The following is a 26,742-nucleotide window of genomic DNA, read 5'->3' on the forward strand; positions in this document are numbered from 1 at the left end:
GTTCTCGATTATTTCATACCTGGACGTTTCAATGAAGTTTTTCTTTGTCAGGTCACAACGCATTTAATGCCCATTGTTGACATGTTAATTCAGCCTTTTATTTCTGTTGAAATTGTAAGGAAATCGTAGACTGTCCAACTGTTAATAGAACAAACTGGAGTAATTACTGTTCGAATAATCTGTGTGCAGCTAGCGAGTCTTGGGTGCCTAATTTGTATGATATTATCCATGAACTAGGCTACATAAGAACATTACACATAGCCAAGATGGTAAACTCTACGGTATTTCCGTCAGAGATGTCGAGCCTGTGCGAGACCGTCAGCTTGATATATTTTCTGTCCACAATGCCACAAAATTACAGGAAGTGAATTCAATGGTGATTTTCCCAGCCTTGTCACAAGTGAGTTATTTTGCTCACAGACTGTATGATTTAAAGTTATACGAGCACCTATACATAGTACGTGTACATTTATTAAGAAGGTTTGTTTAGGACTTAGCAGATGCTGCATATTTTCTGCTTTCTCTCCAGTAACACAGCAGCAGCTGTTTTGTTTTTTTTGTCCTTAATGCTGAGAGGGCTCATATTGAGGCAATAGGAAGTAATGAAGGCACCCATTGATGGCGATTGTACTAGGAGATTTGTATGACATTACATTACATTCAGTAACAGTCTAACAAGAAGCGCAGCCGACTGTGCTGACAAAAATATTTAACATTCCTGATGGATATCTAGTGTAAAAGTGCTTTATGAAAGGACATGAGTTGAGGGAGGTGAGTAGCCAATCCTGGATGCTGCCACTGCTCACATGAAGTCTGCCCTGTAGATGGTCAGGCAACACCAGCAATCTGGGACATCCAGGTCAATACTTAGAAAAGTAGATGTCCTGTAGTTGGGACATCAGGTGCCACTCTGTGCCACATTTCTGACACCACTGCCCTATCTCCATAACTATTGGCTCATCTCCATGGCCACTGTCCCATCTCCACGGAAGCTCTGCGTTCCATCTTCATCTAAATGTAGGGGACGTGGCACCGCTGAATTCAGGCCTAGGCTCAAGTCATCTAAATTGTAGAGATGCAGACAGCTGGAATGGGGTATGTGGAAGGAGTCAAAACCAAGCAACTGTCCACCAGTAGATCAGGGGTAAGGAAGCAGATGACACAATAGCCCAGATCACAAGACACTCTGGCTGGACCTTGGGCAGGAGGGCTATGCTAATTTGAACTGTGACACTCCAAAATTACGGGGCTTTGTGCAATGATTAGAATTAGAATGAGATATTTTTCATAATTCCACAATATTATAGTCAGAGCACACATCACAGTTATGTAGGCAGAAGATTGATTTCAACAGCAAGCTTCTTTTTTTCAAGATGATAAATAATCAAATGCAAGATGAAGGGAGCATCTCCTATATCATGGTGCCTGTTAAAATCTCACAGAAAAAATATTGACTCTGAACTTTCTTATTACAGCTTTATTTAAAAATGCAGACATGAACATGGCATTATTAAAGAAACACTGTCATCAAAAATAAAGATTACAATAAATGAAATGACTGCAGATGTTTCAGGCCATTGCTTTACTGAAAGCTTCCTTTTGTCACTTCAGAAAATAACAGAGAAAATATAACCTTTATTAAGGTAATGTGGTTCTCTGATGTATTATTTCCCAAATTTTCTACAGTTTCTGTGTGGGAGTGAAGAAGGTCATGAGGGTCTTATCTATGGTAGCTGTAGATCCTTGCTATGAGCTGGCTATCAACCATTCAGTTTACTTCTCCAGAAAGGCTGCTTTTGACCAGAACAAAACAACACTATTTAGTCAGTCATTTCAGCTACCATCAGTGCCCTGCCAACCTGAAACATGTTTCTAAAACAAAACATTATGAGATTCTTGGCTCAGAAAATGTTAAAGTGTGTCCTATTAAAATATATATCCACCCACCATCAGCCTTAAGTTATCATAGAAGTGTTGGGTTTATTAGACTTGCCTGGAATCAATCAAAATTTGTTTTTGTTTTTTTACATAGACCTAAAAAGAAAAATATGTATTTGGTTTTACAGTCACAAGTAGTTTTGTGAGTTAATTTTGGGGATTGCTGAACTCAGCAGTCTTTGTGGATGAAGATGAAAACGTAACCTTCACATTTTATTGGGTTTATTGAATCCAGGCTTTAATCTCGACCTTAAGGTTTTACAGATGATCTTATGAATGAAAACATGAGTTTTCTGGGGATATGGGAGTCATGAGAAGAGGGTGATGATCTTAGAAAAGGAAGGAATATGCTCAGCAGTTTAAAGAATGTGCTTTTACCTGCAGAGAGACAAGCAGAAAAAAAACAGAAACTGTGAACACACACTTTTCCAACACTTGAAAATAATTGGATGGTACAATCATTTTTATGCCATAAAAACATACACCATTTTCCTTTGGGACCTTCACATAAAATCATTTTAACACTCATGGTTCAGTTGCAGTTCTGGCATTACAAATTATTTGACATATTTAAATATAGCATCATAAAGAACGGTAACACTTTGAAGGCAAACACCTTTGCTTGACAACAAAGGGTCAATTGTAATAAGACAACCTTCTAAGAATGTCTGACAACTATGCATGTGGCTTTTAAACAGAAAACCACTGTAATTTGTTGTCATTCCATGCCATAAAGCGGATGAACAGAGAAGTATATCCTGATAAGAACAGGCAGGTACACCAAATATCCAATAAATATTTCAAATTGAACAATTGAGTCATGGTGTAGTTTTCACGTGAAAATTAAGAACTTCTTAAAATGAAATCCACAGACAAAAGGAAAACAAGCTGCCCAACTGAGAGAGGAGAAAAGTGTGTGGGCTCATGGGTGTGTCACTGCAGAGGCTACAAACAATGCAAGGCACTGCAGGGAGAGGAAGGACAGAAAGGGTACAGAAGAGAGAGCGGCAGAGTCTTAAAAGGGGATGAGGGGTGAGGGGTGTCTGGGGTTCCAGTCCCATTACTCTCTCTCTCTCTGGCGCTCTCTGGCTCACTCTTCAGATAGGTTCTGGTTTGAGCATCTCTGCGAGGAAGTCATCCACGAACTGCTCCACAACCGTGGGCGTGATCTCCTCCACGTCGCGCACGTACTTGGCTCGGGCCGACATGTCCAGGATGGTGAGCAGTGGCGCTGCCTCTGGCAGGTTGGTGTAATCGCGCAGCGAGTCGCTCATGTCGTCCTGAACGGACACAGAACAGTCAGAGAACACACACAGAGAACAGAGAGCATATGCACTCAGTGAAAACACACAAAGGACATGCAGGACATACAGTCATCAGATTCCCAATATCATCACTTCATTTAAACCCTAAAGTGCAAAATCATAGAAGAGAAGCCTGGACTGGGAAGTCTCAAGGAACTACTGTGTCAGTGAACCAGTGAGAGCTCTGAGACAGTTCACATATTACTGCAACAGGATTACTGCAACATGTACACCCTAATGACCAGAAGGTGGCAGTGTCACATAGACATGGACTTGGACCCTGACTTCAATCCTCTATAAAGTGTCAGGAAATAGCAAAGAATTTAAATAATGGGGAAGCAATGGATTATAATGTTTAGGGAACTGGGCTTAAAGTTTGTGGGTTTGATTCCCAGGTAGGACACTTTCCTCGTACCCTTGAGTGAAGTATTTAACCTGAATTGCTTCAATATACCTACAGCTGTGTAAAAATGCTAAAGTTTCATAAGTCACTCTGGATGAGTGTCTGATAAATGCCAGGAATGTAAACTGTCCATCAAACCTTTGAATTTGATTTCAAATGCAACCATCAAAAACACACATAATCATAACTGCGACTGTGAAAAGAAACGATCCCTGTTAAATACTATACAAAAAAAATAAAATAAAATTGAACAGAACTGCCATAAGCCATTTTCTATTTAAATTAGACTGTACTGTACACGCTTAAAAAAAATGCTTACGTATGCATTATCTCTAACTAGGGGAAATTATTGAGTGTATGTCATAAATAAACAGCCAAGACTTTTGTTCACTATCGTTTCTGTCCAGGAAAGGGCATCAGCTTCGATTCTCCTTGACCTTTAAAAATGAATACTGTCTTGCTGTGGCGAAGGAAACATTGACCTTTTCCTCATTTATAAAGACGGCACCTGCTAAATTCCAGTCTAGAATGTATATTGAATAGTACTTGGGCCTGTGTGTTTGTAAATCCTCTCAGTACATGACAGTGTGTCTGTTTTGCATGTCCAGCCATCAGTAGCTCCTTTTTTCAGGCAAGTGGCTGAATAGTGAGGCATTGGGCAGTAGTGCATGCTGGGAGCAGACGTTTGGGCCATTCCTGAAACCCCATGTGACATTACACTCTAAGGTGTCTGCATACTGATCCCAGCTGACCCCAACAGCCAGGAACCCAGAGTGAGGAGGAGAGAGCTGGAGAAAGGAAGGTAGAGCAGGACAGAGAAGGATAGAGGAGGAGAGAGCAGGAGAGAGGAGGACAGAGGAGGGCAGAGCAGGAGAGAGGAGGATAGAGCAGGAAAGAGAAGGAGAGAGCAGGAGAGAGGAGGATAGAGCAGGAGAGAGAAGGGGAAAGCAGGAGAGAGGAGTAGAGACAAGGTGACAGCAGGAGGGGGAAGCAGCTAATGCTAAGATTATGACTCCACAGGATGGGAGCAGGAAGTCAGGAACAGTGGGACGTATGTCCTGCTTCAGGAGGATGCAGGACACAGTAAGTAAGCAGGGCAGGTAAGGAGGTGAAGGAGATGAGGGGGAATGCTGCTGCATGGTTAGTAACTACAGCCATGACCTTGCAGATGAGTATGACATAAAGCATAATGTTCCAGATGCCTCTACATAACGATAGATCATATATGGACACATATGCATGCACGGACACAAACACACACACACACACATGCACATGCACGCACACATACACACCTCTCCTGCCACAAAGAATAGTAGCGGTGTCTCCTCCTCCGTGGCCTTGTATTTGGCCATGATCTTCTCTGCGATTGGCTGGATCAGCTCCCTGGCCAGCTCTAGCTCCTCTTCCTCTTCTGCATCTTAGACAGAGGTGGACAGGAGTGAATCCATGAGAGAAAGAGACAGACAGACAAACAGTCAGAGAGAGAAGGACAGAAAGAGAGAGAGAGCAACCAGGAGATACAGAGAGAGAGCGGGGTGGCAGGATGGAAAGAGAATGAGAAAATAGACAAATCAGCCAAAACACAATAAAGGAGATTGGTGAACCCCTTCAGATTCTGTCCCACCATATCACAAGTCTTTTGAAACAGGAAATAACCTGTCCACAATTCTTAAATCCTGCTTCTCTCAGCTGCTCTATCACTTTCCCTCTTTCAATATGTAATTCCCAATGAGAACAGTAGATTTGCACACTTCCATCAGTACATCTGAAAGTTCCGTGCCCCTCTCTCACCCACGAACAGCACCAAGCATGGCCCCTCGTTGAGGTGCACAGCATTGGCCTCTCTCAGCTCCAGAACGGGGCGTGGCTGCCAGGGGAAGAAGCGGCACTCTGGGTCATTCAGCACCTCCACCCGACCCTGTCGCGTGATCACATGGCCCTCTGGGTCCAACAGGATCAGGGTGGGGATCCCTGGAGAAAGAGGCGTATACATGCGTGTGTGTGTGTGTGTGTGTGTGTGTGTGCATGTGTGTCTGTGTGCATTTGTTGTGTATATTTGTGTATGAAATGCTTTCATTTTTAAATCTACCATGCTGCAAACCCAATGTGCTCAACTGATCTGTTGGGGCTTCACACTGTGAACTCTCTCTGGATCTGAAAGTGTTATATTCCTCAGGTCTGAGAGCTATTTTCTTCTCTTTACAAACACGTGGCAGGTCTACAAACCCCGGTGTAATAGAAAACAACACTGCTTAATAGTTCATTAATTTCTTCTCATGGCATGCACATGATGGAGCACCTTAAGCCACGGGTCCAGGGAAAACACACCTTGAATTCCATACAGCCGGTTGAGCCGTGATCGCCGACCCTCATCTGTGTATGGAACGGCGACCCAAGGCATCTCACTGAAATACTGTTTAAAGGAGTCTTCTGACCTGCGATTGATACAGATGGAAGGCTGAGCTTATCTCCAGATAGTGGATCTGTGTAATAACGTATGCATTAGAAGCCTCACCTGTCTGCGCTGACAAAGACTATTTCAAACTTCTGTCCCGAGTCCTTCACAGTCTGATACGACTCTGCCAGGACCCGCGTTAGACTGCGGCATGGAGGACACTGCCAGGACATACACACGCATAAACACACACACACACACACACACACACTCACTTAAACAATGTTCATTTGATATCTATATCTACAAATTTTGTTGGATACTTGATAGAATTCAACAAGAGGGTGCTCTGAATAGTTAAAAATATGTATATGTACATGTTGAAACTTTTTAAGGCACAGCACTGTCCTCCCAATAGATCAGTCCTATGACATCACCGGCGGTCATGTCAGCAGACGAGGCTGGTCAGCTCTGGGGATGTGAGGGCACTCACCCAGTGGGCAGAGAAATACACGCCAACATAAGACCCTTCCAGGGAGCTGCTGTCCGCAGTCTGCCCGCTGCTCCGGAGCAGGGGTCCCGCCACCACCTCCGCGAATGGCTTGGGCCCCCAGGGGAACTCCAAGCCTGGGGGGAGAGGACAGGGGGGCCGTTCAACATTTATTTTCCTGATCATGTCATCACTGCACCATCACGTAGCACGTTGTGTCTAGATGGAATACAAATTATGGGACGTGGTGTCCTAGCCAATAGGTTTGTCACAATAGAAGAATTAAATTATGCCTTATTCCTCCTTGCAAGAGGAAAGTTTGACGTCTTTTGTTCACCAAACTAAGGATAAATCATTTGGACAGAAATGTAGCCAAATAAAAGATGGGGAAACTAGTAACTCCAGGTAGGCTTGGTAGCTAGCTACCTCATTACTAATTTCCCCATCTTTCATGGGTAGTTTCCTCATTTTTTCATTTGGCTACCTTTCTGTCCAATCAATTTATCTTTAATTTTCTTGATTTAATTATTCTATCGAACCTACCTGATAAGCCACCAGTTTCTGAAATCTCCAGCATCCCATTTAGACATGACCATGATAGCATGTGTGCTTGTGTGTGGATTTATGTATGAGGATGAGATGTGTGTGTGTGTGTGTGTGTGTGTCCAGTGTGTTGTTATGATGAGTCTGCTGATATGTGGTGGGGGGAGGGCATGGCAGGGGGAGGGTATGATGGGGTGTGGCCCTGCAATTACCTTTAGGGTCATCGCGCACCACCAGGAGACCATTCCGACACACCACCTTCCCCGTGACCGCCTCCACAAACACCAGAGAAGGGACGCTGGTCACCTTGTACCTGTTCCATAGCCTCATCTAAGAGAGAGAGAGGTAGAAGGAGAGAGACAGAGAGTGAAAGAGAGAGAGACAATCAGAGTGGAGCAGTAGCGAGACAGTGTGGAAGAGATCCTAAGCGAGTGCACAAATGGATGGAGCAAAAGGAAAAGATTCATAAATATTCCACAGCCTGTAAAATGGATAAGATGCATGCGTTCAGTGCTGCTAAACAATGGTGGTGTAGATAGCCTGAATATGCTTCCATAAACTTCCATAAATAGACTAGCTTCAACAAATGCACTTTCAGTTCTAGTCTTTCATTATATTCACTGTCAAATTAAAAATATCTTAATTGTCTGAATACCTATATATTGGCAGTCTCAAAATGAGCAGCAAAGTAGTTTCAGCCTTCTTGCGTAAGTGAGAAACACCAATAGATGTCTATAACAGCAGCCAGTCTCCAACAAATGTTACTATGCAATTACACGCTCATGCAATTCATCACTGTTGCGGTATGCTAATCGTATTCACAGAAAGGGGGTTTTAGAGTTTCTGCAGCTAAACTCCAGACAGCCTGGGTCTGGAGCCCCATTCACTCACTGCCATGTCACCTCTCAGCACCCAGAACACTTTAGGTCAGTAATCTGCTCAGAGCACAGTACAGCAGATAAAGGAGACACAGTACGCATTTATAAAGATGAAGATCTGTGATGTTATCATGGACCCAGGGAGCTGGGGAACTTGATTTTAACAAGTATAACACTTCCATTCATCACCTGGAGCAGAAATAACTCGGCTGAGATATTCAAATTACACAACAAAAAAGAAACCAATTGTCAGCAGCCATACCACCAGGTTGCCATTGTGAATAAGAATATGTTCTCATTCCTGCCTGGTAAAATAAATATTGAATAAATAAATAAATAAATAAATAAATAAAAACCATGTAGGACTACCCTGTCCCTGCTGAAAGGCTGAAGCTAAGCTGGGGTGGGCTTAGCTACTACTTCAATGGAAGACCAGCTGGGCAAAATAAGTTGCTCCTGGAAATATTGTTGGGGAGGAATCTTGTATTTGTATTAACTTTGTGGGGTAATTTGCCCATGCCTTGGTCAAGGGCAATGACAGGAGTAAACCTAACCTGACATACATGTCTTATGAATTCATTGAGTATGTATCAATGTGGTGTATGTCTCCATACAGAAGGCTCGGAGCCCTCATTTTCTTTTTATAACCAGAATTACAATTATCTACCTTTACTTTGCTTGCATTGCAAAAAGGGTTGTGCAGTGAATCATCGCTTTGGTGAACCCAACATTTAGGATCGATGGGCTGTGTTCCCCCCTCTCTCTTTCTCTCCCCCCTCTCTCTTTCTCCCCCTCCTTCTGAATTTAACTCAGAAATATTAAGGCCTTACAATATACCAAGCATTGTGTCCTCACCGGGGAGTTTCCATGCATTGCAGAGATGGTAACAGGGTTAACATGGTAACTTCTCAGAACAGTGTCAAAATTTTCAGAATCGTTAAATCTGAGTTTTTACGATATACCTATTTCCAATGTTTCGCTGAGTACATTCAGGAGCATACTTTTCAGGAAGTAAACGACCATTTTGGTTTTGTATATATGACATGCAGCTTCACTTTAAAAACAAGGTGCAGCTTCAGGGTCTGTTTGATGCTGTTCAAGCTATATTGTGAATATTTTCGTCAGTGTCCTCAATTCTAAATTCTTGTCTTATTAAAAAACAACAACAACAAAAAACATTTTTAGTTTATCGATGGTTTATAGTCTCAAAGGCCAAAGGGCTACAAAACAATTGGTGGTGGACAGTTTGATGAATCACCCTGGTCTGTAGCCTTCATTTGAATTACTTTAGTCATCCACATTGCTGACTCTCTCTCTCAGCAATGGAATAGTAAAGATAATGTACAAATCTGGAGGCAGATGGAAGTGTATTATCATTGGTTTGTAGATCACTTCATCACTTTTCAATTCCACATGGCTGTCGTTGGTTCAGACTACAGAATACAAATTAATTCAAACACATGACTGGTGTTAACCCTTAACCACGTTGGCCACAAAGACTCTTAACCTTCTAAATCTGCATTCAAAAGCATCGTGTTCCTTGTCTGTACAGGAAGTTTCACTTAAATATTTCATGCTGTTTGATGTCATGGGGGAAGGACGATCCTGATTTATTTCATTGACGGAACCAAAGCTTGTGCTTTCAAAACCTGCCAAGACACAAGAGCTCCAGCAGATTCAGAAAAGCCCAGCGGTCTCTCCACATTCAGGACAACAGTTTGGCAGATGTTAAAAACTGCCAAGCTTAGGGAGTGATTTAGGAATCAGGAACAATGCTGTTCTTTTTTAAAGTGTTTGTTTGGTTCTTCTGAATGGTTGGCAGAACTCCATCTGCAGTTTGCTCTCCATCAATCCTGTCCAAACTGTCAGACCTGAGCAAACAGATGGGTGGGATAAATCTGCCTCTGTAATCGCCCCGTTCCGTGCCTGATGTGCTGGAGCTGAGACTGTAGAGGCAGGCTCTGTCAGACTGGGGACTGGACCTGAGAGCCATGGCTGCTTACTGAAGCTACTGCACATACTGCTTACTGAAGCGAATGCACATACTGCTACTGAAGCTAATGTACATACTGCTACTGAAGCTAATGCACACACGGCTTACTGAAGCTAATGCACATACTGCTACTGAAGCTAATGCACATACTGCTACTGAAGCTAATGCACATACTGCAACCGAAGCTAATGTACATACTGCTACTGAAGCTAATGCACACACGGCTTATTAAAGCTACTGCACATACTGCTACTGAAGCTAATGCACATACTGCAACCGAAGCTAATGCACATACTGCTACTGAAGCTAATGCACATACTGCTTACTGAATCTAATGCCATGCTGCTTACTGAAGCTAATACACACACTGCTACTGCGACTCTTAACACCACTGAGAGTTCTAAGAGAAACTTGACAAATTGCTCTGTAAAACAATGTCACTGTGACACAGAATCGTGTGTGCATGGTGAGAGAGGACCAAGAAGAAGATTCCCCCAACCACAGTGGGGCCTGTCCTTTTACACCTGGGACAGGATGACTGTGGGACACTGAAGTGAACAGGACCAAAGTCTACAGGAAAGACTTAGGAGCATTACTGCCAGGCATACAGAACCAACCTGAAATGCAACGGTCATATCAACACATGATAATATACTGCAAATGACCTATGGGACAGCTTACATAAAAAAACAGCTCGGCACACAGTCAAATATGTCTCCACATATTTATTCTGACTGATACTGAGTTATCACGCATGAATGGAAATAACAGATGTGCTTATTGATACCAGATTTGTGTGTATGTGTGTTCACCCTGACAATCCATATAATCTTTATAAAACTGAACTAGAACCATTTCAGATAACTGGGTAAAACTGTAAAAGAAGGTGTCCAGAGGATTGCATTAGGGAGAGAACTGAGATAAAGAAAAAGACCACTCACATCAATGATGGCCATTACCCACCGTGGGAGGCTGGAATGTGGAGCCTTCACATAAGGTTGATAAATAACCAGCTGGAACAGCCACTCACAAAAGGTTGTGCTGTTCTGAGCTGTCTCTCCCATAATCCTCTCTGCATGTTAAACCACTCAGTTACCACAGTCTCATCCAACCCCCGCACATCCAGTGCACAGCGTGTGCTGTTATAACACCCTTATCATTCAGTCTAAATACAGCAGAATACAGCACATACATCTACACTGGATATTCCACCTGACACTCCACTTATAGTACTCTTTTCAACTTTCTTGATGACAAATGAATGGTTGATACAGTCTTACTTTTTTAAATCAAAAATGAATTGAAATGCAAGTTTTACTTTTGATATGTACTGGAGTGTATATGTCTGAAGAGAAATTAAGCAGTGTGTCTGGGAGGACATAAGTGACATTTCCTAATCACACAGAATGTGATGTGTCTTTCTGAACAAAATCAAGGGATGAATTGAGACCACCCTAAAATGGTTTTCTTATATCTTCAGTGGAGAGAAAACCACACGGGGGCACACTCAATCTATAATTTCAGGGTGATTGGGTATGATGTTAACATATGTATGTGAAACCTTCATTCGGAAGCTGCTTCAAAATAAATGTTCAACCATAATGCCTGTTTTAATGAATACTGTACTGTAATGCATACTTTGAACAGCAGGGAGAGCTGGATTTACTCAGTTGTCCCTCAGACGACTTCATCAGGAAGGCTAATGGAATAGCCCTGATTACTGTAGTGGTGATTATATTACCAAGGCCCGACCGTGGCGGAACTAACAGCTCGGGAGGTACGTAGGGAATGATGGGAAATGGTGAGAGGAGCTTATAAGGGGCCAATCAAAGGAGGACATGGATGAATAAATATCATTCATGCACCCTCATAATCCAGCAAAGTCTTTGGCCTGAAGGAGAAGATACAAGCTAAGTAGCCCTATAGTGCATCTTGCATCTGGTTAATGTTCATAGCACTCTGATGGGGGAGGGAGGCAGAGAAAAATGGGGGAGGAGAGGTAGGTGGAGAGATGGGATGGGTGGAGGGAGAGATGGGGGGGGGGGAATGAGAGGTTTCTAAGCAGTGATCAGGCATGGAATAGGTACCACAATAGCTGGTCACACTGAATTAAAGTCTCTGCGTGAGTGCGGGGGATAAGGGGGCCCAAGTGCTCGATTTGTTACGGTGTAGGGGGGGAGGTGTGGTGAATTGCTGTGCCTGATCATCACCATGACGGCAGCCCAACCTGAACCTCCAGCCAGCAGCCTGGCACACAGAAAACACACAATAAACAGGGGAGAGAAATGGCTCCAGGCTTTTAAACTCTGCCTGTAATGCCACCCGCCTCTGCAACGGTCACACAACGGTTTAATACAAAAAATACATATTAAACCGTTATCTGTCAAGAGAAATATTTCCAGGCTCTGGTTGCTTTTTTATACATTTCCTAAAAACAACATCTTAAATATCATAATATGGTTCTAAACTACAATCACCATAGTTATGTTATTTGGACTTATGAGGTCCACACTCTATTGCAAATCAATCTAGTCATCCAATCCAGTGCCCCTGTGAAAGTTAACACAGACTAAAAACTAACGGCTTTTTACTAATACCTTTACTGGGAATTTGAGGAGGTCATTTCCTCCTTGGGTTGCCATGGTGAAACACCTTTGTTCAATGAGGATCTAAATCTTTACTCGCCAGTCAAACAGCGTGACTTTCAAATGCACCGTGGGAAGCTGTCTCTTACATGCAGGCTCTTCATGGAACACAGTGGCTTAATCCAGAGCACGGCACTCTCTGTGCTGTCTAACCTGATGTGTTGCCATCACCTCCGCCCAAAGTCTATTGCGATGAAGTCAACAGTTTGGTAGTAAGCCTGCCATTTAGAATAGGGTTTATCAGTCATGCAAATAAAACATTCAGTCACAAGCACAATCTACTGGCTGAACGTTCCTCAGTGAGAAACAGTGAGAAATACCCAGACTCTGAATGCAGTAGATCCAATTAAATGCTGTTCCGCATTGACAGGATTGAAAGAACTTCCCATTTCCTAGTCTAGTGATGTGTGACACACAGGGTAATTCATACCAGTTTGGGTTCAATACCTCCTGGAGTACATACAGACACGCACACTCACACACACAGACCCACACTGTTCTCTTTCTCTCTCTCTCTCTCACACACACACATACCTACAGACACACAGACAGACACACACACACACATATACACACAGCCAGCATCCTGTGGAGCACCCTTACGCAGATCAGGGCCCAGTTCTGCAGACAGATTGATAAGAAAAAAAAAGATTGAATGGATTTAAATCTTTTTATGCTGAGCACACAAGACATATGTGAATAAAGTCATGCAGAGACACAAATGGTAGGACTGGACACAAAGTGACACAAACAATGTGATTGGTCCAAACAATGAAACATTTTCAATCAATTTTTGAACTCCTCGTGGCCTGCTCAAAAAAGGGCTAACATCCATCTGTTCACAAGAAGGATGCAATTATTAGAAGTCTTTTAATCTTTGCAAAGAGATTAACCAATGATCAAATTAGCTGCGGTGCTTGGGGCTATAAGACCATCTTTAGCACAGAAGGCTCCGAGTGGAAGGCTTAAAGGATTCAGTCATCTATTAGGAATTTTAAATATTTTGGCTAACTGGTGACCTCTGTGCTGTTGTTCATAGCTACCACTGTGTAACTGAATCACCTGAGAATTAAATTAAACTGCTGACTGAAGATTTCCGAACCCATCTCCCACAGAACCCTTCAATCCCCCATGACTGCTGAGTGAGGCCATATTCTGTACATGCGTTTAGCCAACACTGTAATAACATACCACACATGTACATAATGCACTGCTGTGAAGTGTGGTTCATTAGAAAATGATCAGGTGAAAGTGGATTAAATCCTCGCACCATAAGGTCCTTTGGCTGAAATGTTTTGCATAACTAGCTAAAACAGTCACATTAAAATATGCAATAATCACCTGGACTGTGGGCCTACGTGGTTTGTGACTAAGTACAAGCGAGTCATTAAACCTTGACATAGTAGAATGTCCAGGGTTAATTCAACTTTTAACAGATAACATTTGGTCTCACATTCCAGAGTGGGACCAAATGGTATTTGTTAAACATTGAATGAACACTGTTGGAGTTGAATTAACACTGAGAATTTTACTGTGTACAGTGAATTACAACATTGTATTTCCATAAGGTTTGATGAGCCTATTTTAGGCATTTCTGCTCTGGTATCATTCAAAGCTGTTCATAATCACTGTGAGACCCAAGGTCCATGTGATGGACAAGAACAGCAGGTTACTTAATAGCTGTGATAGGAATTTGTGATGATTCCATATGCTTGCTTTGGCTTGGCACAGCCCTGTCAACACATTCTAGGCTGGGAGTGAATAAGCTTGACGGCACCTCTAAACTGCACCTCCTAAATGAGTTCTGGGCTCTCCTCTCTGACAGAATAATTTAATAGGCATTGCAGAATGGCCGCAGATCAAAACCTCTCTTGTATCTGGGTTCTGTTTATCAATCTCAGCCTTGCACTGAAGTCTCTCCCTGCCTCTGTGGACAGCTCTGGGACTTCCAGTGAAAGAGCAAAGGATTTATTTACCAGAGACAGGAACGGAATCTGAACATAATCTAGACTTCCTGTTTCCTCTTTGTGTGAAGGAAAGGGCAGGTGTGTGTGTGTGTAAGAGAGAGAGTTTGCATGAATGTGTGAGTGTCTATGTGGATGCATTGTGTGCATGATTGTGTGTGTGTGTGTGTGTACGCATGAGTGTGTGTGTGCGTGCATGAGTGTGTGTGTGTGTGTATGTGTGCCTAACTTTCCTTAAGCTCTCTCTAATGGATAACACAGCTCCTCTCTCCCTGGGCTCCTCCACTCAGATTATTAAGCTTTAATTATATTTACTTTAAACAGCGTGATCATTTCCAGACCCGCAGAACAGAACTGGAGAAAGAGAGAGAGAGATCTGGGCTGGACGCACTTAGACAAACTTCAGATGGAACATCTTACAGAACTCAGCTCCAGTTTTAAAATGCTAAACAAACTCCGGTGCCAGACCACAGTGCACAGAGCAGGAGCCAGCACAGTAACACAGGACCATAGCCCTTATAGCTGTCAGGACTGTCACGGCACGAGCAGTCTTCAGCTTCCTCCTACATCAACCACACATACAAGCTCATACAAGCTAAATCTCCTTTCACATGCCATTTAAAATTAATTGAACAATGTGGTGCTTCTGGAAAAAAAACAAAACCTATTTGTACTTGAAATGTACCCAAAGGAAACCATCAGGAATGCCATCCTGCTCTAACACGTTCTTCGCGCGGCTCTGTGCACATGACCTGGTACTGACCCCAGGGTCTGGCAGGGCTGTCCCTGTTTTCCCCTGGTGATCTGCGAGACTGCAGTCTGTGTGCATCAGCTGGGCATGGAGTTTCCTCTGCTGATGAAAGAAGAGCGAGTTGTGGAAAGAAGCCATAAATGGCAGAACAAGCTTCAGAGGACGACACGTCATAGGTCCGTGACAGAATAATTATATGTATTCTTTTTATTTTTATACCTGTCTCTACCTCCTGCTGTGTATAACTCCATAGAACACTGTACCAGTGTGTGGATGGGCCCCACGGCCAGATAAATGTTAAGGCACTGTTCCAGTGGGTGGATGGGCCCCATGGTCTGATAAATGTTAAGGCACTGTTCCAGTGGGTGGATGGGCCCCATGGTCTGATAAATGTTAAGGCACTATTCCAGTGTGTGGATGGACCCCATGGTCTGATAAATGTTAAGGCAATGTTCCAGTGTGCCCCACAGAGTGATGTATGATGGCTCTGGCATTTCAGCAGGCCTAGATGAGGCTATGTCATCACGTGCCAGCGACCCTTGCTGATTGGGCACTTGTTCACTGGTTGAGGCGCAGATGATGTGTCTTTCTCCAGCTCATTACTGTGATTTGTGGACTACAGTTGAGATAAGAAGCAGCGGCTGACACTGCGCGCTTCAGAGGAGAGCACACGCCTGTTTGCACTCTCCTGAATCTACAGCAGAAGCTGTGATGGGTGTTGTGGTGTGAGTCTGATTGACCATTCTAAATAGGAAAAAAGAGAGGAGAAAACATGTAAAAAAGGTAAATAATTCCATTAATTACTATCTTTCATGCTTCTTTAACAAATTGTGCCAACTACGACAGTGCCGACAGCCCCACAGTGTGATGTACGACTTACAGGCCAGTATCTGATTGGCTGAGCCAGTCAGCATCCAATCAGACTGGGAGAAGCGCACGGTCTACCCTACTCCCATTAGTCCAGAACCATCTTCTCCATCCCTGCACTCTGGAATGCTTGCATCAAATGAAACCATGAGACATAAAAATGTAATTCAAGACTGCCATTTTTCAGCTAAGAAAGATAGCAATCACACGCAAAAAAAATCAATAGCACGCCACATTATGAAAAGTAATGAGTGCAATTTAAAGATCAAAGACAGAGAGATCTCTCAGAATTGGTTTTTAATTTCTCTGCTCCTCTTTGAGTGAAGAAGATGGGGACACTGAGTGGCTGCTTCTGCCTCTCTTCTCGATTTAATTTCCCCTGGGTCCCTCCCCTGACTCCATGAGGGATGGTAGTCCAATTAATGTCAAATATTCCGGGACAAGCAGTTAGGATCTCAAAGCCAAACAAACTCCAGGGGAGCATTTCAAGAAGAAAACTAACAGGAGGAAACGTGAGTGAAAAAAACACCCACAGCGGGGAACTGCCAATCAACAAAACCATGAAATTCTGCTGTCTTTTCCTTGTGGAGACTTACATTCTAAATGGCTGAATGCATTCTGCTTTATCTCCCATTACTGTACATGTGACTGAACAAGTCAATGCATTATTTAAACCTCAAAGAAGCACTGAGAGCGAGCCCCTCATTTACACTACTGCCAAGTTACAACATTAAGAACAAAGAGAAGAACACCAGGTACGACAATAATCAAAGAACCAATAGTTAAAACATTAGTTTAAAATTCATTTAAAACATCTGTTAAAAAGATTTAAAAAATAATAAATAAACAAACAAATTAATAAACAAATAAAGCATTACTACAACATTAATTAAAACAAAAAAATTAAAAAATTATTAAAACAATTACAATCAAACTCAATATTGGGTTCTAAAAGTGTCTTAAGGGCAGTAAGGAGTCAAATTTCAAAGTCTTTTGCAAATCATTCCAGATCTGAGGAGCATAAAAGGGGGGACCTGGAGTACAAGCCAGTCTTGTGAGCATGTGTGATAATGGCCAGTGGTCAAGTTAAAAAGTAAAGATAAGGTGGTAGTCTAATCAGCAGGCTTTCTTTAATGAAAACATGGCAGTGCTGATCACGTCTCACAGACAGAGAGTACCAGCCAACCTTTTCATAAAGAAGACAGTAATGTGTGCCACATTTATTACCTGTAATTAATCTTATAGCAGAGTGACAAACGGTGGTAATGAATGAGTGCCTGTAAATAATGTCTCCATAATCTAAAACAGAGAGAAAAACTGCCTCAGTTACTCTCATTCTGCATAAAGCTGGAAAGGTTGTTTTATTTCTATATAGAAAGCCCAATTTTAACGTCAATTTCTGAGCAAGATTATTATACATTATTTGAAGTTAAGTCTGGCATCAATCCAAACACTTAGATATTTATAGTGGGGGACTCTCAACAAATCAAAACATTAACAATGCAAAATCCACAAACATGTAAATAAGGGACTGATAAAACAGCAACTGCTCATTATGACAGATGATAATTCAATAAGATCCACTGTACATGCATGTCATTCTTTGGGTTTATTCGTTCAGAAAATCTGAAACATTCTTTATAACTTCCTAAACCTGGATCTGCATGATCAAAATATTTCCATTAAAAATGTCTCTGGCCATTTTCAAAACTTGATAGTTTTCATTGTATTCCTTTTTCTCCTTATTTGAAAAAATCCATTTAAACCCAGGGAATTGTCTTAATAATTTAATGAGTGCAAGTCATACAATGCTGCAGAAATGTCATTTTAACAATACAACACCCTCTATACCCTCCTTATTATTACAGAAATATACAGCTAAATGGTGTGTACGATAACTCTATTTGGCTTTATCTGGCAACCTTTCCAGAAACCCAGAAGGACATGTGATCTATTATCTCAAAACCTGAACTCACATAAAGCACTTTATATAAACACTTTTTAATTTTTCTTAAATATCCAGAGCAAATATTCCATTTGGCTGCCAAATCAGCAGTAAAGTAAACAGCAGATGGGAACATAGGTAGTATGGTGATTGGGGAAGTCCTTTTGTTCCCTTCTAACAGACTCCCTTTTAAACAGGAAATAATAACATTTACTTCTCATGTCCTTTCTAAATATAAGCGCTGGAGTTCTGATTAAATGGCCACACTCGGTTAAATAGTAAACTACGTACAGTTCCCTGTGAAATTATCGGGCACCCTGATGGTCCACAAAGATGGTCAAAAGGCTGATAAAATACAAAAATAACACAGGCAATAATGTATATTTTTTATGTGGAGTACCTCTCTCAGATTATATCCTAGGAAACCCAGCATAAAAGAAAAGAAAAGAACTGGCTAAACTCTCCTGGTATATTCTTCCCTTCAGGACATAGGCATTCCTAACTTTCCTTCAGGAAGCAGGCATTCCTAAACTTCCCTTTGGGAAGTAGGCATTCCAAATAGAAGCAGGCATTACTAAACTTCCTTTCAGGAAGCAGTCATTCCTAAACTTCCCTTTGGGAAGCAGGTATTCCTAAAGTTCCTATGTAGCTATGTAGCCACACAGAGAATGATGGACTATGTGACTGACTGGCTACCTAGCTACTCTTCAGTAGCATCAAAGATACAAATCTCCCTTTCTGAAGGTCTTTTATTTGCATAATACATTGGCATTTAACTGAATGCCTTAGAAGAAAATCAATAACCACAAAAACCACACCCCTGGATACTGAGAATAGTGAATGTCCCTTCATAAACCAGAGCTCTGGAGCCAAAGAGCCAGCAATTCCATAATGCCTTGCTACACTATGTTTGCAAACAAAGGCCTCAGCCTTCTATATGTGAACACAAAACCGAAAGCAGTTTTGATGGGTAACCAAACATGCAATATTCTCAATGCACCACTCTCTGTGTTTGGAGTTGATGTTTTTTCCCTGTAGTGGCTCCCTTTAAAGTGCAATGATCATTCAGGCACAGATTTTACCGGACATATTTTGCATTTTGTGATTCCAAGGCACAATTTGAGTGGAATTTCTCCACAAGCCAGGCTAAAACACAGCAAATCAAGCTGACATATCTGCTTTTAGGTCATGGCTGCGTGACTGAAATTACTCTACAGTGACGAAACGGAGTGGTTACTCTGAAATGGAAACAGTGGTGCATTTCAAATGGCACTGTTTTTCCTCTCTGTAAATTCAGACGTGCGTGCCTCACAGGCCTGTTTTGTGTGGGCTCTGTGTCCAGGCCACGGAAATCATATAATGCTCTCTAACCATCTAACCAATATATGAGCTCAGTACATGTCGTGAGGGATGTAAATACAGTGCAGCTGGGGATGGTAGTGAGGGTTTATTTCCATGCCAATTTGGCACAAAAGAAACCATTTCATGCAATTATGCTCAACACAGATTAGTGTTTGTATCATATAATAAACACACAATCAAGTGGGGAATGAGAACTTGGCAGGATGGAATGGGAATTGGGATCAGTTATCGGTTCTGAATCATGCATTCCTGTCCAGCAAAGACAGTGCTATGTAAAATGAAAACCTGTCAGCTGTTGGTTGTCCCTGCATACTGACTTTAAGGAAAGACAGAGGAGCCCCAGCCAGCCTGGACTCATGAGCTCGGCAGTGTTTGGGGGACCTACCCCATGACCTGTTTGGGGTGTCCCGTTGTACAGCCATTAGAATTGTGCCCGCAGTGGGACGCATGTCCTGAGGGGGGCGTAGCAGAGCAGCTGAAAGGACTGCATTGTGCTCTCTCACTTCTCTCCTCTGTTCTATTCCTCCATCTCCTCTTCTTCTCCTTTCATCTTCACTTCCTTTGGCTGCACCCTGGAGAATTCTGCTCAAGACAGGCATCTTTATTTTCTTGTTTTGAGGGCAGGATGGGGGGCCATGTCATACTCAGGACCCCCAACAGCGACTCAAGGACTCCCGGTTCCTGTGCAGTCTCTTACTTCCCTCTGACTCACTGGGGGGTTGAGTTCAAAGTGGAGACTTAAAGGCCTATACACGGCTAGCTGTGATCCCACTTAGTTATCGTGCCTGGACCCTGCCGTTTGATCATATAGTGTATTTATTTGCTTTGTAAGGTTAAGGCTACACAGATATATTCAGCAGAACCAAGCAGGCATACCAAGCACAACCACAAATAATTATCATGTTTATTATTCAGTTTCAAATAGATATCCATTTATCTTGGTGGATACATGGCAAGTGATGTTCATTAGACTTCACGCATTGATCATTTGGAAGCTGAATTAAGGCCTGGTGGTGTGCAACTTTGTTTTGATGAAGTGCTGATCCCAAAGCACTATGTGGGGATAGCCTGAACCCTGTCCTCATATGTTTCTGTTTCCTTCTCTCCACAGTAATTTCAGCATTAAAAACTGCTCACCATGGTGTCATCCTGTGCTACCAGTAAAAACGGTACCTTCCTGTGTGGTTGCTTCGCCCATCAATGCCTGTTTGTACTGGCCCCCAGTGGTGTGGAATGAACCTCCCACAGTTGTTAGAACAGCAGAATTGCTTCAGGTGCAGACTGAAGACCAAACACTTCAAAAGACATATTGGTTTTCCACTCATTACCACCCCAACCTCTTATTATAGTTCAGGTCATGGTAATTTTTATAGCTTTGAGTTAGGGCTTGTTATAGATGTAATTTCAATGTATTCAGGATTTATATTTTGGTTCTTGGTTAGTATAATTGCTATGCATTAATATGTTAGTGACGTTGTTAGTGATGAAGCCATAGTTTTGGATCTGGTCACATTTAAAGAAACCCTCCAGTAAGTATTGGTATGTAGGCTAAGGACAGATAAGGATGGAAAAATCTATATCAGTCAAATCTTTCCCATAGTACACGCCCCTCTCAGTTACAGAGCAGAAACACCAGCCGCTCTCTGGCTGGCTGCTGCTATGGTAATTGCAGCGGCAGCTGGCTCTACAACAGGAGCGTAGTGTAGCGGCAACTGCGCTTTTCGTCTGATCCACGGAGGTGATGACAGCAGCGTTCGGCCCTCGCTTGAGCCCCCAGCAGCTGCTGTGCACTGCGGAGCATGTGGGCGTGGCAGGGACGGGATCTCCGCAGGCCTGCTTCCCCATGTGGGCACAGCTGGGGCTGGCAGACTGTCACTAAAGGCATCCGCTTGATTTATGAGCAACTCTGCCACTCCGTCCTGCTCTTATCCTTGTAAGGAAGTGCCAGACACGGAGAAAAAAAAAAAAACACAGCCGCATTTCCCATGACACCTTGCAGGCGCATGTGAGCTGAAGCCTAAATGCCCCGTTTACATACTCTACACTGCCTACTGTTCAGATACATGGCAGGAAAAGAAATTCATACAGAGCACACAGCATCGAGTTCAGAGCACAGCACAGAGCACACAGCATCCAGTTCAGAGCACAGCACAGAGCACACAGCATCCAGTTCAGAGCACAGCACAGAGCACACAGCATCCAGTTCAGAGCACAGCACAGAGCACACAGCATCCAGTTCAGAGCACAGCACAGTGCACACAGCATTGACTTCAGAGCACAGCAAACAGCACTGTACAGAAAATGCACGCAGCACCCTGTGGTGTTCAGTAAATGAGACTCTTCAGTTCACTACAAGGGCAGCAGGATGCATCTATAAAAATCACCACCCTATTTTTTGTACATATCAGCACATGGTTATTTTAGTAATTTGCTTTGCTTTCTCCTCACTGGAATGTATAGAAGTGGCTGCTGCAGTGTACCAGTTCTCACACTTAAGTTTGAGGTCAAAGAGCCTGCAAAGAACCAGCAAACAACAGCCGACAAAAGAAAAGCCAACAAAAAGGGCAAAGCAAAAAAGGATAGATTCAGGCCGTGTGGAAGTCCTGAGGAAACAGATAACAGAGTGAAAGGACCTCTCTCAGCGGGAGCCTCTCCCAGCAGCGCCCCCTCCCCCCCCCCGCCTAGCCTGTAGCGACTTTCACATCCTCTTATCTGGAGCCAGAGGAGGCAACCGCGTACCTGCAGTCCCAAACACACTGTACCCCTGTCCCACACATACACAGCCACACACCTGCAGATCTGCTAACAGCATCTCTTATGTACACACTTGAATGTCCATGTACTTAATTTTGTAAGTTGCACTGGATAAGAGTGCTTGCAATAATATAATGCAATTTTTGAGACAATCCTGAGGATCCATGATGATATGCTTGAGGCTGCTGGACAGCATGTCCTCACTATATCTACTTTGCTGATAAAATCCCTTCAAAACGTGCTTTTAAACTTTCCCACCTCAACAAAACAGCCATGGTTTCTCCCTCCACCTATTCCATTATGTTCAAAACAACCAAACACAAGAGACACAGTTTTGAGCAGGACACTGCAGTGAGAGGTAGTCCATGCATACCTCCCTAATTTTATTAGATTACATTTATTAGATTAGAGTCCTTCTGGCAGACCTAGGGATGACCATTTGTAGTTATTCACCTGCAGTTTGAGAGAGTTTGCATTCCCAGTTCCCACAGCACACAAGGATTACAACAGAAGGAGCATATTTAAAGATCACTGTGCCAGTGGCACAGTGCCAGTCCAGATATTTAGCATAGAACACTACTGTGGAGGGTATGCTGAATCTGGCATGGTGGCTACTGGCTACGCCCTGCCAGTGAGCTCCATCAATGCCCTCCACGGGCCCCAAACCTCCACCCTTCCCATATCACACCCCAAATGCACAACTGAGCCAACATACACCATCATTGCCAATCTGTACCGCATTAAGACAGCTTTGGTTCAGTCTAGGTCACACTGCAGCCATAAAACCCAAATCAACGTGGCAGGACTGCAGCCCCATCCAATGGGAAAAAGACAACGTTTCTGCAGTATGCTCACTCACAGATCATTCAATAATAAAACTATTTACAAACAATGAGAAGATGGGGGGCATTTCTATGAGGCTGAGTCAATAAGCATATAATTTGTCAGGCCAATGTACTACATAGGAATAAACAATTGTATCATAAGATTGCCTATCAAGCGTAGCAATGATCTGTTGTATGAGCTACAGAAATGAACAGATAACAAGCAAAGTTATAACGAATTGCAACTTTCCAAACCAGACACGTGAGAAAAATTCTTTTTTGCAGGAGTCCCTAATATCATGTATGCCATAGTTGAGAAACCCCCACAAAAAACAATTCACTACTCCATTGGTGCAATTCTACAAATCACAAAAGAACAAACAACTCCTACTCAAACACAATTTCCAGCTAAATAGCTGTTCTTTCACTCAATAAAACAATAAAATTTGTTTCAATAAAACAAATCAGTACTTCTGCAACCAAAAGCCACACTCCATTTGGTTTTGTCGTCTCCATCCTCCATCATCTCCAAACCTTTTTGACTTGGATTGTTGTGAAGGTACTTAATAATATCATACAATTTGAGAACCTTTTCTTCGAAAAGCAGTTTTTAAAATTGAACACACATCTTTTTCTCTTTCAAACACATTGACAGCCCTACCGTGGATCATGAACAAAGAAATGTCTATGGTACAAACAGATGACATGAGCATAAAACTGAAAAGCATTTTTTTACATATTGTATTTCATATAACGTATTGCATTCTTGCAGCATAACATTTACATTTGTTATCTGCCATTAAAATTATATTTTTTCACCATAGACATATTCCAGGAGCAGACTGGCACGTAAATGTTTTGTTGTCAAAGAAAGCAATCCTGATTTCAATGTATTGCATGTAACCAGAATCTGACCAGCTTTGCAAACTCACTTTCAGCTCATATTTCTCAGCTTACAGAACGGTGATGAGAAAAATTAGTGACTAGAAAGGTCAAAATATTGCTCATTAATATATTAAATAAATGAAACTGTAAAGAATTTAGCCAAACAAGTATAACATATAGGCCTATATTTAATGATAAAAGCTGCATTAAAATAAATGCAAATGCTATAGTCATAATAATATATCATTCATTTATTTCATTTAAGAGTTTCATTTATCAATCAACCCACATTTATATAATGTGTATTGTTTAATTACACTGCTGTCAGAACCTTAGGACAATGGGTATACAGTAGGCCCATGGAGGAAAAATTCCTAATAATAAAAACGGTGGATAATAATAATAATAATAATAATAATAATAATAATAAAGTTTACAATAGAAATAGATAATTCATAGTTATTTTACTGGTGATCAATTTAACTGTACAATTGCAAATTATACTTTTATACATCTATAAACACTGGCTACTGTGCTTAATTTGGGTAAAATAAAAAATACAAAATTAAATAAAAAAATAAGGACAATTGTGGTAATGCTTCCGAGCCTTACACCAGACTAAAATATTTGGAAGGTCACAAAACATTGGTTGGTTTTATTGCTCGAGAACAATTAAATGTGGGGACAAAACCATTCGCTGCTCTATTTCACAATTAGAAATTAACAAGTCATCCTTAACTTCTACCGTCACCGATGAAATGTGTCAGTGTGACACATTAAAATGCACCTGCCCGACCTTCGTGATTTTGAAATGGACGAAGAAATTTTAAAAACAAAAGAAAACAAAAATGTTACAGCGCTGTTGTGTAAATAATGACGCTATATTGCCTAACTTTTTAAAGGTAAGTGCATATAGTATCATTGTGAATGCCGTTCCTTTCAATGCGCTAATATTTTGCATCTTGTAATAGCGTTAACAACAGGCTGCAGTATTTGACCCCAAAACAGAACTTTTAATCGTGAGAAGCACAGTTCTTCTTCTCACAAGCTCGATTCATGGGTAGGATAATTGAATGATGCTTTCCATGTTTAGGTAACTGTATTAAATATTGTAAAGAAAATTGTAGCCTACTACTGATGCCATACGAAGGTGGTGAAAATTGTAGCCGCAGTGTAGGTTATGTTCCGCAGGTTATGCGATAAAAATCAATACCTTCAGAATAACATCACACAAAGAGCTTAGGCTAAGGCCTTAAGTGGGCTGCGCAGTCAGGTACAGGGGTCCAAGGCAATCAAGTTATTAGAACATGCCAGTCAAAGCAGCTCTCGTTAAGTATTTTTAATATGCCAGTTAGACCTATTCGCTCTCAGATGTGCTTGATATGCTACATTATATTTGTAAATGCATACAATTTGGAGACAATGCAAACTGAAATAGGTAGCGTTTGCTATACTACCCATCATTATAGTTACAGGCAACAAAATCACAGGATAGCAATAAACAAGAACAAGAACAAGAACAATAATAATAGTAATAATAATAATGGCAATAATAATAATGATAATCACCTATTTCTATTTTACATCTAGCCTATTCCAAAACACAAAATGCCCATCAATCCTAATTGCACAGTCAATGCATATGCAAATTAAATTCACCCTTGTAATGGGCTATGTAAAAATCAGAATACATTTTGCGGCAGTTGGATAAATCACATTCCAACCTTGAGGCAAAAGTAATATCCATGACGTTTCGTGAAATCTTATCAACTTCCTTTAGTTCCGGTAAACACACTTGGGATGTCGCTACTTACCTTTTTGTGTCTCTCTTTGAAAGGCAACGCCGGCCATTGCATCTCCTGTAAGAAGTCCTGCCAATGTTTCTGGTCCTGGTCGGATGAGACAAAAACTATTTCCAATTTGTCTTTGTGTTCTGATGAATTTTTGAACTTGCTGTAAAACTCACACAGGCTGGCGTTGAACTGTCTGCAAGGACCATTCAGACTGCAACCGAAGTAGAGTCCGATAACAGACAGCTTGCTGCCCAGCGCCTGGACATCAATCTCGGCCTTTTCACTGTTCACGAGCCGCTCCCCGAGCAGATTAACGAGAAAGTCCGACATCCCTGCTCGAATCCGCAAATCAGACCGTTGTCTAGCCGTGTGCTTTCCCCAAAACAATGAAGATTCAAAACCAAAGGGTGCGACAAGCAATGGAAACCCCTGTGCGCCAAGGTTGTCTCGTGGAAGAACAGTGCGAATATCAATGCATGTATATAGCCTAGCCACCTTCTCTTCTCATGTGGTACTGTGGTGTTGAGGAATGCAACTAGTAATATTCCCGAGCAACAGCACGTTTGCGACTAGTGCTTATTGAAAAATGAAACTCATTTATGACACCTAGTTACGAGAGGCAAAATTGCATCTTCGGCACTCACAAATATTGCACACATTCTTGCAGTACAAAACAAAGCAGTATTCTTGAGTTGACAGGTTGACTATATATTAAGTGAATTAACAAGTTGCCTGCTGTCAACTTGATTTTGATAATAATGAGAATAATACAAAAAATAAAGTTTTTAAATGACCCTGGTTACTTGCAATATAAGTACAATAATTTTTTTTAATTTTTTACAGAGAATTTGACAGTACAATAGCAAATTATACTTCCACCTGTAAATATTGGTTACTATGCTTGATTTAGGTTTTAAGGAAAATCTTTAGAGTGGTAAAATGAGCATTGTTGTAATGCCCCCAAGCCTTCCATCAAACTAAAATATTTGGAAGGTCACCAAACAT

At 41.8% G+C, this 26,742-nt stretch overlaps 1 protein-coding gene across 4 annotated transcripts; it reads right to left on the reverse strand.

Moving 5' to 3' along the window:
• Positions 1 to 1,462: 1,462 nt before the first annotated feature.
• On the reverse strand, positions 1,463 to 26,395 carry LOC118209606 (nucleoredoxin-like). 4 transcript variants are annotated; one of them, XM_035385083.1, is made up of 8 exons: positions 25,759 to 26,395; positions 7,289 to 7,406; positions 6,537 to 6,670; positions 6,164 to 6,264; positions 5,977 to 6,083; positions 5,440 to 5,515; positions 4,941 to 5,059; positions 1,463 to 3,218 (listed from the first exon to the last, which is right to left on the reverse strand). In XM_035385083.1, exons 1-8 carry the CDS (start codon positions 26,065 to 26,067, stop codon positions 3,073 to 3,075), a joined length of 1,110 nt encoding a protein of 369 aa, XP_035240974.1. In that variant the 5' UTR covers positions 26,068 to 26,395; the 3' UTR covers positions 1,463 to 3,072. The 4 variants fall into 4 exon arrangements, with proteins under 4 accessions (XP_035240974.1, XP_035240973.1, XP_035240972.1 ...); XM_035385082.1 differs by having other exon boundaries at positions 4,941 to 5,065; XM_035385081.1 differs by having other exon boundaries at positions 5,440 to 5,619; positions 25,759 to 26,392.
• Positions 26,396 to 26,742: the final 347 nt, after the last annotated feature.

Source organism: Anguilla anguilla, chromosome 12 (genome assembly GCF_013347855.1).
Source record: "Anguilla anguilla isolate fAngAng1 chromosome 12, fAngAng1.pri, whole genome shotgun sequence".
NCBI classification, from domain to species: Eukaryota; Metazoa; Chordata; class Actinopteri; order Anguilliformes; family Anguillidae; genus Anguilla; species Anguilla anguilla.